A 17045-nucleotide genomic window follows, 5' to 3' on the forward strand; every position below is an offset into this window, starting at 1 on the left:
ATCTGGTACGACATCTGACCTCTGTATCAGAATTTCAAGAAGCATTTAAGAAACATGCTTTAAGGGAAGGGAGTGGAAGGTGGAAGACAAACATTTGGGTTCATTGTGAAGACGAAGACAAAGTTCCACTCTGGAAGACACCTCTGATAAAGTATTACGCACACCAGGCAAATGTGGCTCACGTTAGCTTATATTGCATACAGTAAACTTGAATACTATAAGAAGCTTTATTCTAGTTGAGAGATCTGCTCAAATATCAATTCTAATTAATGATGTGAAAATTTTCATTTTTCAGAATAACATGCGATGATGATGAAGAGAGATTAAGTCTGAAAGCAAGCAGGGGCTGTTCTTGTTCTTCAACTTGCCAAGGCTGCTCAACTTGTTACTGTGAAGGGTGCATCAAGTGCCGCTTTGAGGATTGCAATTGCCAAGAATGCAGAGACTTTATGCTATATGCTAAACCTTAACTAGGCTCTGCAAAGTGCCATTTCTGAATTGACTCATTTGGCACCTACATGAAGACATGAAAACTATATGATGTTGCGGAGAAACTTTGGACCTCTTTATTACTGTTTAAGAAAGCTGTGACTTTTTTTCTTTTCCTTTGAAGAACTTCTAGATGGTACCATCTTGGTCTTTCATTTGATCAAATCAGAACTAGTTCTCTTTGAATAATATTGAGCTTGACATGGTACTCAACTTAAAGTTTTCTTTTTTATATTATCTTTTTATCCTACTGTGTTTTTGGAGGTGGAATGACGCTTATGCCTACAGCTGTTTCTGATCGTCTAGGATGATTAATTTATGTAACACTGCAAAATAATGCATAGACTAGTGGTATAAGGAGGTGGATTGACGCTTATTGCATTGTGTAGGAAATAACACATAGACTAGTGGTATAAGGAGGCAATTTTCACGTATCAAACTAGCTTTTAGGAGTTGAGAAAGACCTAAACCTGAATGCTAATATGGCTTCAAAATAAGGGTTGTTGTTGGCCTATTGGGTCACATGTTATTTGGCTGTTATCAAACCTCACAAAGATGCCTAATCCTGCAAAGTTCATAACTGAGACGTCCATCTCCCGACTTGCAGGGGTGACATCAACTAACTGGTAGTATGGTGAAATTATAAGTGACGACAATCCTTACCTTGAGTTAGTTTTTACAATTAAGTCCAAACCTAAATTCTGTAGATTGTGACTGCATCTCCATCGAGGTTGTTAATTGAAGCTTGAGATTTTCTTCATTCGCATTGAGTTCAAACTCAGAATTACATCATAATAAAGGGCAAACGAAGCACGTGTAGATGGAGGCGTTGGCTTTGTATGCGAGTTGCTAGTACAAGATGTTGTGGGTTAGGGTGAGGAAGGGGCGGTGAGGCTTTAGGGTGGGAGGACCTGTGGCGGAAACTATGAGGCTTTGGATTCAGTGGCAGGAGTATCAAAGGGAGCCTGATTATGAAATGTGGAGAGATTCTTACCTAATTAGGGTTCATGACATTGAGAGAAGAATGAGGCAGCTAGAGGGCAAGAGGCTATGTGTTTTAGAAAATTTGACAACATTAGGTTCTTTATTAACCATTGTTAATTGACGTCAACCAACATCAGTTTTGGTCAAAAATGAAGTTAAGGGATACACACAAGATCGGTTTTTAAAATACCGATGTTAACAAAGTCCATTTGTTAACATCGGTTTTCATAAAACCAATGTTAAATTGACGATGTTAAAATCATATTTTTTTAGTAGTGTTTGGTCTCACATCATCATTATTGTAGGTTATTCTAAAAAATGAAAATTCTCCCATTATTAATTAGAATTGATATTCGAGTGACCTCACAACTAGAATATGGCTTCTTACACTATTCAAGTTTACTATATGCCATATAAGCTAATGTGAGTCACCTTATCAATCTATATACAATTTGTGTTGGCCCTAAGCTAACATACAAGAGTCGCAATATTTAGACACTCAAATAGTACATACACCCTTGATTTCTCTTTATCATTCTATCATATCATACCATTAATCAATTCAGTCACTTGTCTCTACATCTCTGATGGCGTGGATGATCCTCTCGCGTAAAGTTGTTAATTACAAATGGTCTTGAGTTTGAGTTCCAGGTATGTAGATGTTGTTAACTACCTTGAAAAATATAAAACTGAAACCTAAACTAGAAAGTTCACAAGATAATATCAATCATCCATCAACTTGAATATCATATAGCTTCAGTTGTGATTTGGGTGCACCTTACTTTTGATAAGGCCATGGATAACATGTCCAGGATTTGTTGGTCAAAGCAGCATGGTAGTTCTTAGTGTTTGGTTTGCTCTTAAGACGTAGCTTGTGCTCCTTCCTGCAACTCATGCAATGTAGGAACTCAACCCTGAGAAAATTTTGTTTCCTCGTTACAAAGTCTTTCATCTGGCCTGGTGTGTGTAATATCTTATCAGAGGTGTCTTCTGGAGTGGACCTTTGTCTTCATCTTCGCAATGAACCTTGATGTTTCTCTTCCACCTTCATTACTAGAGAAACAACATTCTACATTGGTTATTTGGGAGCAACTACATCGATTGACGACCTTCGTCACAGAGTTGATATAAGGTTGAAATAGTAAACACGTGACAATATGAAATTAATTAAATTTTATGAAATAAATATGAAATTTTCAAATATTTTCTAATTTAAAGAAAATTAGGTACACTAAACATGTTTATTTTTTAACAAATTTGACACAAATTAACCAAATTAGTAATTATTTATATGTAATTACTTTCTTTCCCAAATTAACCAAATACAATACATTGAAGATATTTAAAATAAAATAAAAATCATGTAGTCAAGCTGTATGATGATGACATAATCAACTATCATGTGGTAATTAAAATAAAGCATTAAATGCTGACACAGTACCTAAAAAATGCGTGAAGCCATATGATAGACAGTTATGGTGACCCCAACTACCAAAGAATTCAGCATATATGCCCACACGTAAGCAGGATTTTGGAAAAAGGCCTTCCATGGTACATCATATCCTGTATTTTAAGAACAAGACACAAAGCAAAGTTACTTAGCAGATATTGTAAGTATTCATTCAATCCAACCCAGTGTAAGGTTTACACACACAGAGGCAAAAAGCATTCTGCTATTTCTCAAGTTAAAAAATTAGATACTTTTAAAAGGAGAAAGTAAAAATAGACACTACTTGGAAATTGGAGTTTCTTGAGAGAACTCCTCTTTATGAATATATATAATGTTATTACCATCAAAATCCTTATCAAAAGACTACTTCTAAATTGTATGAAGACGAGATAAGGATATTATGTATAATAAGTAACACTAGGAAATAGTTATCAATATGAAAAATATTAGAATATGCCATAGAATACATGTGTTCATCTCAATCTCACCATTTGAAACACAATGAATAATTAAAATGGAACTTTTATGAATAGAACAATTTTATTGAGAACCAAGAAAGGTGCCAAAAAGAAAAATAACAACATGAGAGAAAATAAAAACACCTGAAAATGACTAATCAATCGAGATACTTCAACCTAAAATATAAGTGGCAACAGAGATCACCTATAATTATCAGGATTCATGGAAAGTAATGCCTGGTACAAAGCTTCGCCTTCTTCTAGGTGACCAAGCTTTACTAAAACTGAAACCTCTTGTTCTTTGTATACAAGTTTATCAACCTAGGAAGGCATATTCGGAATCAAGTTATATATCATGTATTAGTTACATTTATCAAATTCCCTAGGTTAATAAAACTAAAACATACTTACAATTTTAGATTCATTTTTGTGCAACTCCTCCAGAGCTCTCTCAAGAAACTCACATTCATCTAACAATGAGATCTGGGAAATAATATTTAGTGCAGAGAAACACCACAGGAAAAAATAATAACAACAGTCAAACCATGAATACCACCCAGAGGTCAACCTGAGAATTAATAATGAGTATTATCATTTACTCCACCTGCTGCTTAGGTTATGTGAATAAAATAACTGGCGCAGAAATAAGCCATATCTGTTGGACATATAAATTCTTAAATTCAAACCACTGGGTTTTTAGAACCTTTATTTAACCTTAAAACAAGCATAACATAATTTTAATATACCGTATAGAAGAACCAATGATGAACATGTCATTAAAAAATACTGAAAATTATTAATTATTTATTGAATGTGATATAATTATTTTGTGTTATGTATTAAAACATGTTTATAATATATTAAAAACATTCTACTCTATAAAATGTACATAGTTGGTGTAAAAAAATTTTCCGCATACATATCTAATAATAAAATTTTGTCGTTTTCTCGTAACAAATCTATTCATTTATAAATATAATATATGAGTATATTTGTCTAAACTCTATATATTTTAAAAAATAAATTCTATCTATTTTGTATGAAAACGCTCATATAAGACACTTATTCTAAATTTTTTTTTAAGATTAAACAAATTTATCCTTATATACATGTGTGTGTATATATATATATATATTTATTTGAAATTTCTTATATATATGTGTGTAAAAATATTTTACACACAAGGGGATACATAAAGTGAGAATAGTATTTGTAATAAGAAGATATGAGAAGTAAATTTAGATTATACAATCTTGTACGTGGATAATTATGCTTATATAATCTCTTAAAAAGTTATGTCACATTATCTTTAATCTTAATATTGCATGATTTGATCCGATACTTAATTAATCATGATTATCTCACTTTCTCATATAAAAGTCCCTTCAATTCACTCTATATACTCACATATGACCATATATGTATAAATTTAACTCGTAAAAATAATCTCTACTACCATGACAGGGTTTAGCGTGCACTGTTTAAGGCTGCTTGCGACAAGTCACAACTTAAATATGTTAAGTTTCTGCAGTGTTTGTTTTACCTATACATTTAAAAAGTGTTAAAACTCAATAGTACCAATTATCATTCATCAAAGTAGTTAATTAAATATTACAGTAGATACTCAACTTGTACAAATAATATCAAAATAGTTATACTTGCTAATGTTACGGAACATAAATTGTGAGTGTAAAAAATTAATTTAATTTACATTATGCACTCAACCTTTCACATTATGTTATCCACACTTTTTTTACGAGAATATGTTATCCACTCTTACTTATAAGGATTATAATGAGTTTTCCTCTAAGGTCCTAAGGTGAAATTCCTCCCATGATATGGCCTTTCTTTGTGCACTTCAAAATTCAGAACGGAAGGAGACCAGAAGGAGATTTTCATTCACCTTTCCCCTTAATCCAGCCCAAGTTCTAATGTGATAAATAATTATAGTTTAAGCACATCCTGTTATCATTTTCAGTAAAATAGAAAATAGAAGACAAAAAAAAAAACACCTCCACTTGTTAAACAAACTAACATTATGATTTTTAAACTTAAGTACATGCCAGCAAAATCAAAGACTAACATCCAAGTTAAATTTATTGATTATAGAGAAGCAACTAAAGGAAAATGCATTTAAGATGCTACCTGTAGGAGTGATAGGTCACAAAGAATTTCAATATTGTTGGGATCAATTCTCAGTGCATTTCGATAACACTTGATCGCCTCCCGGTATTCTCTGTCTGACCGATAAAGGAGACCATAAACATGCCAGCAAACATGAATTTTATGTTGGACGTGCACGTTACGTTCACGTTGTACGTTCTTTCTACATTTTATTATTTTGGAAAATTTAGTTATTTTTGAATCTGGTCCATTTTCCATCCACATTCAACCCATATCATTGCAAATATATTTGTAACCACCTTCAGTAACAAATCACATACCCATCCTTTATCTCACGTACTGATAACTTCTTATCTCATGTACTGATAACTTCCTATCTCACGTTCTGATAACAAGTTGAGAGCTCTGTGATGGACAGCCTCTATAAATAGGATGGGGTGCTCTCAGTTTTGTATCACCAAACCCACTTCTCTATTCAGAAAAAATACACCATCTATTCAAAGTGAGTAAAGCTCTGGAAGAACAAAACTGTCTTTCAGGTTCGTGTGTGCGCCGTTTTCCATTCAATTTGCAATGGCTGGAGGTACGCTCGTAATATATTTAATTTCCGCTGTTTGATCTAAATATGTCATTTAAATTGATTTGCATGTTTAGATCAGTATATGTATATTTTTACATTTGGAATCAGAGCCACATAATACCTCTACCTTGCCTTTATTATGCTTTGTTCAATTAAAGAAGAAACATGAACATTCAGCGTTAAGCAAATTTTTTTTTTCCAATATTAAAAGTTGTGGCTGAATTTTATATTTAAATATCAAAAGTTTGAACCTCTTTGAGAAAGCGTAGAAGGGAAGCGAAACTAACTTTTATATATTAAATAATCTGTTACGCTGAGAGGATGAAGATGTACATGCGCATGTTTACTGATGTGAAATTGTTAATATATATTGTTTTCTGAAAATTCTAAACAAAGCATGCCTTGATCCAGTGGTTGATGTGGTTAGTATCACCCTTTTGTTGTGTGTTCAAATCTCATTGCTACCTTTGTTGTTTGTTTTCCTTTTAATAGGAATGTATAAATGAATCGAAAACGCCTTGGGCTTGCCTTGAACCCTTGCCCTGCAGCATGAAAGGACTCCCTTTGCCACTAGGCTACTACAATTTAATTGTTTATTAGGTGCAGTTCACGTGTATTTATAACTTCTGAATGTGTCTCTAAGTTATGCTAAACATGCAATATTATGTTAAATATTGGTATGCATTGGATTTGATCCTTTAAAGTTTATTACGTGTTGAATGAATATACGTACAATGTTATTTTGAATTGGTATACATGTAATTTTTATGATTCAATATTGAGCACATTTGCATTATTAAGTATGTTTATGCAAAGATTATTTTTGAATGTTAAGTGATTAATATAATTTTATTAAATTAGAGAATAGCCACAGCATCTTTAATCGAGTAAAATTATATGTTAAATTTATAATCACATTAGAAATATTAATTGTGATTAATCATATGTAATGTGATGAAATCTACGCACAGGAATTTTGTTATATTTCTATAATTAATTAGGATAAAATATTAAATTATATTTCTTGATTTACCCACAAAAATTAAGGAAAAGAACATGATTTAATAGTTTTATCATAAAGTTGCATGATGAATCTAATTGAGTAGGACTTTAGCCCACAGGCAAGTTTTGTGTCACTAGATTCATATATTGAGACATGATTTGCATTGACAAAACATGACATTTGTTTAGTCTCAAATTTACTTAATGAGCATGTGTGTTTGTTTGCAGTTTCACAATCTATGAATATTTCTTGTGACCTTCCCATTTTGAAAGGTGATAACTATAAGGTTTGGAAGGAAAGAGTTCTCCTTCATTTGGGCTGGATGGATATTGACTATGCTATAAGGAAGGATGAGTCACCGGCTATTACTGAAACTAGCAAACCTGATGCTGTTGATCTTTATGAAAAGTGGGAGAGATCTAATCGTCTCTCCGTTATGTTCATAAAAACCAACATATCAGCTAGTATCCGGGGTTCAATTGACCAACATGATAAGGTCAGAGATCTGTTGAAAGCCATTGATGAACAGTTTACGACCTCTGAGAAGTCGCTTGCTAGCACACTCATTATGCAATTCTCTTCCATTAAGCTTACTGGAACGAGAGGTGTGCGTGAACATATCATGCGCTTAAGGGACATAGTGGCTCAGTTGAAAACCCTGGAAGTTACCATGTCTGAATCCTTCCTGGTACATTTCATTTTGTGCACCCTACCTCAACAGTATACACCCTTCAAAATCTCCTACAACACACATAAGGATAAATGGTCTATTAATGAATTGATGACCATGTGTGTTCAAGAAGAGGAAAGATTGATAATGGAAGAGGGTGAGAAGGTAAATTTGACTACTTCTACTTCTGGAAAGGATAGGAAGAAGTCTGTAGGCAACAATAAAGGAAGGATTCCGACTCAACCAACAATTAAAAAGGAGTCAAAGTGTTTCTTCTGTAAAAAGAAAGGACACATGAAGAAGGACTACCCCAAATTTAAAAGTTGGTTTGAGAAGAAAGGTACACCATTTACCTTCATTTGTTATGAATCTAATATGATTAATGTGAATCATAATACATGGTGGATTGACTCTGGTTCTACAATCCATGTTTCTAATACCTTGCAGGGTATGAAAAGTCTAAGGAAGCCAGTAGGAAGTGAGCAGTGCATCTACTCAGGGAGTAGGATGAGCTCGCATGTAGAGGCCATTGGAACGTGCGTCTTAGTTTTAAGTAGTGGCTTTAAATTACATTTGGAGAAAGTTTTTTATGTTCCTAGTTTCTGTAAAAACTTAATTTCTGTTTCTAAACTTGCACCTTTGGGATTTTATTTTAATTTTACAGACTTTGGTTTTAATTTACTAAATAAATCTGAAATTATTGGTTGTGGTCAATTGGTTGATGGTCTTTATTCGATTGAATTGAAAAACGACGCTACTTCTATGCATGTTTCTGTTGGGTTAAAATGATGTATTGTGAATGAAGAATCCTCTATGTTGTGGCACCAGAGATTAGGACATATCTCTATTGAGAGAATCAAGCGATTAGTAAATGAAGGAGTACTTAGTACTTTGGATTTCGCTGATTTTGAGACTTGTGTAGATTGCATTAAGGGTAAGCAAACTAACAAGTCTAAAAAGGGTGCAAAGAGGAGTTCTAATTTATTAGAAATCATACATATAGAGATATGTTGTCCAGACATGGATGCAAATAGTCCGAAATACTTCATAACCTTTATAGATGATTATTCACGATATATGTATCTCTACTTACTTCATTCTAAGAATGAAGCTTTAGATGCCTTTAAAGTTTTTAAGGCTGAAGTTGAGAAACAATGTGGAAAACAAATTAAGATCGTGAGATCAGATAGAGGTGGGGAGTACTATGGTAGATACACAGAGGATGGACAAGCACCAGGTTCATTTGCGAAATTTCTTCAAGAACATGGGATTGTTGCCCAATACACTATGCCTGGTTCTCCGGATCAGAATGGTGTGGCAGAACGAAGAAATCGAACCTTATTAGACATGGTGAGAAGCATGAGGAGTAATGTAAAACTTCCTCAATTTTTGTGGATTGATGCTCTTAAGACGGCTGCGTATATATTAAACCGAGTTCCAACCAAGGCTGCCTCAAAGACACCTTTTGAGTTATTCAAGGGTTGGAAACCAAGTTTGCGACATATACGCGTTTGGGGATGCCCGTCTGAAGTAAGAATTTATAATCCACAAGAGAAGAAACTAGATCCTAAGACTATTACTGGGTATTTCATTGGATATGCTGAAAGGTCTAAAGGGTATAGGTTCTATTGTCCATCCCACAACACTAGGATTGTGGAATCAAGGAATGCAAAGTTTCTTGAAAATGACTTGATCAGTGGGAGTGATCAATTGTAGAACATTTCTTCTGAAAGGGATCACTATGAAGCTGAAACTTCTGGGACAAGTAATAGGTTGGTAGTCATTCCCACCCCTCAAGTAAAAATGGGTGTTAGACAACCAGTGATTGAAGTTCCACAAGCTGTTGAAAGTGATCATGTAGATCAAGTTATTTGTGAGGAACAACATGATGATATTGAACAAACTGGTGAAGAACCAGTTGAACAAGTTCCTCAGCAAGATGACCAAACAACATTAAGAAGATCTACTAGAGTAAAAAAGACAGCAATTCCTAGTGATTATGTAGCGTACCTATAAGAATCAGACTACAACATTGGAGCCGAAAATGATCTTGAGACGTTTTCACAAGCCATGAGTTCTAAGGAATCAAATTTGTGGTACAATGCTATGAGGGATGAGATGGATTCTATGGCATCTAACCAAGTTTGGGATCTCGTTGAGTTGTCTGTTGGTGTAAAAGCCATCGGATGTAGATGGGTCTTCAAAACAAAGAAAGACTCAGAAGGCAACATTGAGAGACATAAGGCAAGACTTGTTGCTAAAGGATTCACTCAAAGAGAAGGAATCGATTACAGAGAGACCTTTTCCCCTGTATCTAAGAAAGACTCTCTTCGAGTAATTCTGGCATTAGTAGCTCATTTTGATCTTGAGCTGCATCAAATGGATGTGAAAATGGCGTTCCTGAATGGTGATCTAGAAGAAGAGGTTTACATGAAACAACCTGAGGGATTCTTATCTAGTGTTGGTGAGCACTTAGTCTGCAAGCTTAATAAGTCCATCTATGGATTGAAACAAGCTTCCCGCCAATGGTATTTAAAATTTCATGAGGTCATTTCTTCATTTAGCTTTGAAGAGAATGTCATGGATCACTGTATATACCAGAAGGTCAGTGGGAGTAAGATTTGTTTCCTTGTATTATACGTAGATGATATTCTGCTTGCGACTAATGATAAGGGTATGCTATATGAGGTGAAACAATTTCTCTCAAAGAACTTTGATATGAAGGATATGGGAGAGACATCTGATGTCATAGGGATAAATATCCATAAAGAAAGATCTCGAGGCATTTTAGGCTTGTCTCAAGAAACCTATATCAACAAAGTTTTAGAGAGATTTAATATGAAAGATTGTTCACCAAGTGTAGCTCCCATTGTGAAGGGTGACAAACTTGCTTTGAGTCAATGCCCCAAAAATGATTTTGAGCGGGAACACATGAAGAATATTCCATATGCTTCAGCAGTTGGAAGCCTTATGTATGCTCAGGTTTGCACTAGACCTGATATTGCATTCGCTGTTGGAGTCTTGGGAAGATATCAAAGTAATCCAGGTATTGACCACTGGAAAGCTGCAAAGAAAGTGATGAGATATCTTCAAGGAACAAAGGATTACATGCTCATGTACAGACAAACTGATTGTCTGGTAGTGATTGGCTACTCCGACTCAGACTTTGCTGGTTGTGTTGATTCACGAAGATCAACATCTGATTATATTTATATGTTAGCCAGTGGAGCTGTATCTTGGAGAAGTGCCAAACAAACCTTGACTGCTACTTCCACTATGGAGGCTGAGTTCGTTTCTTGTTTTGAGGCTACCTCGCATGGTGTATGGTTGAAGAGTTTCATATCTGGCCTTAGAGTTGTGGACTCTATTTCTAGGCCATTAAAGTTGTATTGCGACAACTTTGCTGCAGTGTTTATGGCTAAAAACAACAAAAGTGGAAGTTGAAGTAAGCACATCGACATCAAGTACTTAGCCATAAGAGAACGTGTTAAAGAAAAGAAAGTGGTCATTGAACATGTCAACACTGAGTTAATGATTGCTGATCCTTTAACTAAAGGCATGCCACCAAAGAATTTTAAGGATCATGTAGTACGAATGGGACTTGGTTCCATGATGTAGTTTCATTGTACGTACGTTTGTTATTTTCAATGAAACTCTTATTCAGTTAGATATTTTCTCATATGGTTTTGTGCACATATTTATTTATTTTGAGAAAAATCATTCGGTTTAGATATAGAATAAACATATGGTTTATTCATTAAGTTGAGAGTTAGTGTTGAGAGACTTGATATATTGTGGTACATGGAAGATACTACTCATCATCAGAGGACCTATCGCCATGACTCATATATTATGTTTCTTGTTATGGTTGATGTTGGGTTAAATGGACCAAGTGGGAGAATGTTGGAAGTGCACGTTATGTTCACGTTGTACGTTCTTTCTACATTTTATTATTTTGGAAAATTTAGTTATTTCTGAATCTGGTTCATTTTCCATCCACATTCAACCCATATCTTTGCAAATATATTTGCAACCACTTTTAGTAGCAAATCACGTATCCATCCTTTATCTCACGTACTGATAACTTCTTATCTCACGTACTGATAACTTTCTATCTCACGTTCTGATAACAAGTTGAGAGCTCTGTGATGAACAGACTCTATAAATAGGATGGAGTGCTTTCAGTTTTGTATCACCAAACCCACTTCTCTATTCAGAAAAAATACACCATCTATTCAGAGTGAGTAAGGGTCTGGAAGAACAAAACTGTCTTTCAGGTTCATGTGTGCGCCGCTTTTCATTCAATTTGCAATGGCTGGAGGTACGCTCGTAATATATTTAATTTCTGTTGTTTGATCTAAATATGTCATTTAAATTGATTTGCATGTTTAGATCAGTATATGTATATTTTTACATTTTAAGGTCATTCTGTACCAGAACAAAAATCAAACTGGATCATCTGACAGACAACTATTGTAAGATTGATAAACTAGTTCGTATGCTTTAGACTTACAGTCCATGAAATTTAATGTCAAACCCATCATCTATAAAGTTTCTATCATCCAGAAACAGGAACGGACACATAAATAAAAATTATGACCAAAGAAATAAAATATGCTGCAAATAAGAAATAATAGATAGAAAATGGGGAAGGGGGGAGGGGCTAACATTGCATTTCTTGCATGACTTACTTAAACAATTAAGAAGGTAAATAAGATGACCCCTGGCCATAAGGAAAAACTTAAAAAATAATCACCAAAATTAGTGTAGGTAAAAGTCAAAAAAATACTTATACCTACAATTGTTTGTCATAGTGTAGGTAAAAGTAAAAAAAAAAATTCATTTCATCCTTATCCCCTCGTGGCTTGAAAAAATAAAAAATGGATTTTTAGAATTAGCAACTCTAAAGAGCGAGAGGAGTTACCGAAAGCCCTGCGATGTCGACGACGATCTCGACGCCGATGACAAAAAGAGCGAGAGGGAAACCATGACCACGAACGTTCCTCTGGGCGTCACAGGAGCAAGAGGGAAAGAGACGGAGAGAGGAAAGGCAAGGATAAGGATAGAGAGAGGAGGGATAAGGATAAGGATAGGAGAGACCGTGATAGGGACAGGGAGCGCGAGAGAAGAGAGAAGGATAGGGAGCGAGAGAGGGAAAGAGCGGAGAGGGAGAGATCCACAAGGAGCAGGAGTCGCTCTGAGAGGGACAGAGACAGGGAGCGAGATTTTGATATGGGCGATGGCCGGTAATTGATCTTTTCTTTGTGTTGTGTGCAATTTGTTTGTGAACTAGGGTTAATTTTTTAGTTTAGCATTGGTTCAATTCATCAATTGTCCTTGCAAATGGTTTGAATGGATGGTCGTGAGTATGGTGAAATAAAAACAAAAAAGAAAATAGAAATAAGTGTGCATTGGCGATGAGATCTGCATTTATTCATTTGTGCTGCGCTGGTGTTTTTCTTATTATGTGCTATGTAGTTGTTACTTGTCAGTACTCACTAGTCAGCTACTAGTTTACTTGAAATCCGTTTCCAGATCCAGAATTATTTTTAAAGAGTTGTCTATGGCGGTAAGGCTAATGGTGTGGCAATAATTCTATGCAAGGACTGAACTTATATACAGTGTCATAGGCACTTTCGATTCTGTAATCAGAATTGAAGTTTTATGTTGGTAATCTTTGTCAACCTTTAATGGAAACCTTTACGATGCGGATTAATGCAGTGAAAGTGTGAAACACCAATTTTGATTGGAGAACAATCCCAAAAGCACCTGAAGAACTTTAACTAATCACAATTGGAGTTTTGTCCTTTTTTCTGGTGAAAGTGGGGACTGAGTTGGGAATATAGCTTTATTTGGTTTAATAAAATGTGACTGGATTTGTATTATTTGAGGGTAGATTTTATGCATTTTAGCTTCTTCGTGTTATATATTTCTTATATGATTTTGTTTTGCAATTTGCATACCATTAGTGACCTTGAGGTGGCCTGAGAATGTATATCAATCATATCATTGCTATGTTGCCACAAGGCATTAACATAACTCTGTTTTCTTTACTAAGGTGTACACTTTCATGTTTTAAGCGCCTATCGCCTCAAGGCATTGAAATCCCTTTGTGTCTTAAGGGAACTTTTCACTTTTGACTACTTTGCTTGAGATATGTTACATTAATTCTAAAAATAAAAGATTATGATGTGTGCAACTCACTGTATGCTAAGTTTCTTGCTGCTAAGAGTCCCAAAAAATAGTTATTCTTTTAATATGATAACTATTATACACCCTTTAGTATCTCAGTGTAAAGTTAGTTGGCTAGGCTTTTTCTAATGTTATGATTTATGAATAAGATATAAAGGTATTTCTATTTCTCTTTTGAACCAGAAAGGTACTCCTATGGTCCCAATAGGCGGTGACACCTCTTCAGACACCTTACCTTGGGGCCTTAGGCATTCATTTGGCTACTCTGACTCTTAGATTTAGCCGGATTCATGATGTAGGTATTATGTTATTATATATTTCCAGGTATTAGTATTTTATATCATTAATTTATTTAATGGATCCTGCTAGGTTGGTTTATGATAGGTTCCTGGTGCAATTTTGGCTTTATTAATTCAAAGAATAATAAAGTAAGGAAATCCTGACCATAGGTCCTGAAGTATATGCATATTATTGTAAGGATTATTAAGTCATGATTTGGTGGATGATATGCTAACAAAATATACTTTGGATTATACGGATAGAATGAGACATCACTCCCTCTCAAATTAGGTGCAATTTTGGACTGTAATGCTAATGGTGTATATTTGGAATTATGCTATAAATTATACCTTCTGATCATCAAAATTAATTAATGTGAACTTCTTTTATTATTTTTTTAATAACTTTATTTTAATTTGAGTTGCAGGAGATTTAGGGATAAAAAAGAGGCTGCAGAACCTGAGGCAGACCCAGAAAGGGATCAGAGAACTGTTTTTGCCTACCAGGTTTATTGGAAGTTCCTATTTTTGTTTGTTTTAAATTATATGAATTCATAAGTTCTGCATATTTGGATATTTGGTGTCTTGTTCTGATGATTGGCTATTTGTCCGGTGATGATCTCAGATGCCGCTAAAAGCAACAGAGAGAGATGTGTATGAGTTCTTTTCAAAAGCTGGCAAGGTCAGTTGCTTTTAAATTTGATATACTTTTGCCATTGGAACTGTGATGACTTGCCTATTGAACTATTTTTTCTCCATTGGAACTTTATTGACTTATGTTGTCATTTAAACTATTATTTTATGTGTTATCACAAATCACAGCTATCAGTTCTCTGTCATTATTTGATTATTACAGAAAAAGAGAACAAGTGGGCATTCAGGTTACGGAATGCTTTATTTGATATTAAAGCCTAAAACAGATAGACAACTCAATAGGAATTGTTTTTGGACCGAAAAGTTGAACATCATTATTAAGAACAACAAAATCCATCATGATTACTTTGAACAAATTTCAAAGGAAATATAAATAAGCCTCATTCTTCTCTCTAATCCGCCAGCCAGTGTCATTTTCCACCTTAACGTGCCCACATAGAATTGAATATGCAGTTCAGCTCCTGCCACCTCCACATGCACAACATGATGATGTGTCTTCGCTTCGCTAATGCTTCATTTGTCTGAAAAGACAACACTCACTTACATATCTTAAATGATATATACTGGTTTCTGACTCGATTAAAAGACAATTCACTTCCTTCAGGTACTGCCGTACTGGTTTCTTAATGATATATATAAGCTACAAAAACCTGTTATTTGATTTAATTAGTGAAACAAACTGACAGTATCTTCTTGTATGTTTTTTGGTCTTGCTTAACACAGTTTATCTTCATTTTTCCACCTAATTTCTTTTGTGCTGCGGGTGGAGATGAGCTCTGTACAAGCACTGTGTCAAGCTTGTAGTTGTGCAATGTTCCAGAACGTCGAATGTAAGCTGGGGTTTGCAAAGTTCTGTGGAATCAATGCTGTTGGATTAAGCCGTGGTCGTAAAAGCTTGTTGAAGCCGATTATGGCTAAGGAAGATCACGGCGCGTCTTTGATCGATGACGGTAATCCTAAATGCCAGGGACATCAAGTCAACAAGCCTAATGGCATCAATCCATCTACAGCATTATCTGGTACTATCTTTTTATTTTATTTTCAGATTCTATCAAGATCAGCAATCCGGATTTTTTTTTAAATGCTTTCGTTGCTCTTTATTTATTAGATTATTATATGAAGCTCAGCCTGATCTGTCTGCACTATAGTTTTTGTTTCCTTATATCTCTTTGTTGTATGCTTTGTAAGTTTTGATTGCAACTTTGTTTATTAGTTCTGAAAACTTGATGCAAGTTCTTGATGAGGATGCAGGTATATTGAATTTTATGATGCGATGTCAGTGCCAATGGCTATTGCTCTCTCTGGCCAACTTCTTCTTGGACAACCTGTAATGGTGAAACCTTCTGAAGCTGAAAAGAACCTTGTTCAATCTAATGCTTCTGGTGGAGCAGCCGGTGTAACTGGCTCCTATGGAGCTGTGGACCGAAAATTGTATGTGGGGAATCTTCACTTCAACATGACTGAGAGTCAGCTGCGGGAGGTATTTTACTTTTGTTGCTGTCCTATTGGCTGCTGTGGTGAGGATGCAGAGTTTTGGCATGTTTCTTGGTCTTTGCCACATTTATTAGGAATATGAATGCACATGATTATATTGAATACCAATAACTTGACAAATCATATCTCCTTAGAAATATTCAATTAAGTTTCTCTTATCCGGATCTAGTATAATTTAAAGACAGTATAAAAAAGATACTTTGTCCTTAAAAAAAAACTTCTTTTCGATAAAAAATTAAAAGCAGTCTCTGAGGGCGGAAGACATTTTCAATCTTGTATTTTCTTCAGTTATGTTTGGTTACATTTTATAAGATTTGAATTTGACTAGTAACTTACATAATTCTAAATGCCATTATTGTAGATTTTCCTAAATTATAATTTTACGATTTAATATATACTTTTTTTTTGTTTCCTTTCTTGCTCTTTTGGGGTATGAATCACATGATCATGTGTTATCGAGCTATTTGTTGAGTTCGATTTTTTACGTGTTTTGTTCCATTTGTTGGTGGAGTGGAATGAGAGAAAATGGAAAGTTCTATTAGGCAAGGTTCGTCGCTTAGTCTTATCCAATATAATACAAATAAATGAATATATATATATATATATATATATATATATATATATATATATATATATATATATATATATATATATATATATATATATATA

At 34.5% G+C, this 17045-nt stretch overlaps 1 protein-coding gene across 1 annotated transcript; it reads left to right on the forward strand.

Annotated features, from left to right (window-relative positions):
• The first annotated feature begins 1044 nt into the window (after positions 1-1044).
• On the forward strand, positions 1045-14966 carry LOC102668201 (pre-mRNA-splicing factor cwc25). Its single transcript, XM_006582629.4, has 6 exons — positions 1045-1115; positions 7434-7776; positions 8206-8294; positions 12777-13004; positions 14657-14735; positions 14854-14966. Exons 1-6 carry the CDS (start codon positions 1045-1047, stop codon positions 14923-14925), a joined length of 882 nt encoding a protein of 293 aa, XP_006582692.2. The 3' UTR covers positions 14926-14966.
• The last annotated feature ends 2079 nt before the right edge of the window (positions 14967-17045 follow it).

The sequence above is a fragment of the Glycine max genome, chromosome 6, assembly GCF_000004515.6.
Source record: "Glycine max cultivar Williams 82 chromosome 6, Glycine_max_v4.0, whole genome shotgun sequence".
NCBI classification, from domain to species: Eukaryota; Viridiplantae; Streptophyta; class Magnoliopsida; order Fabales; family Fabaceae; genus Glycine; species Glycine max.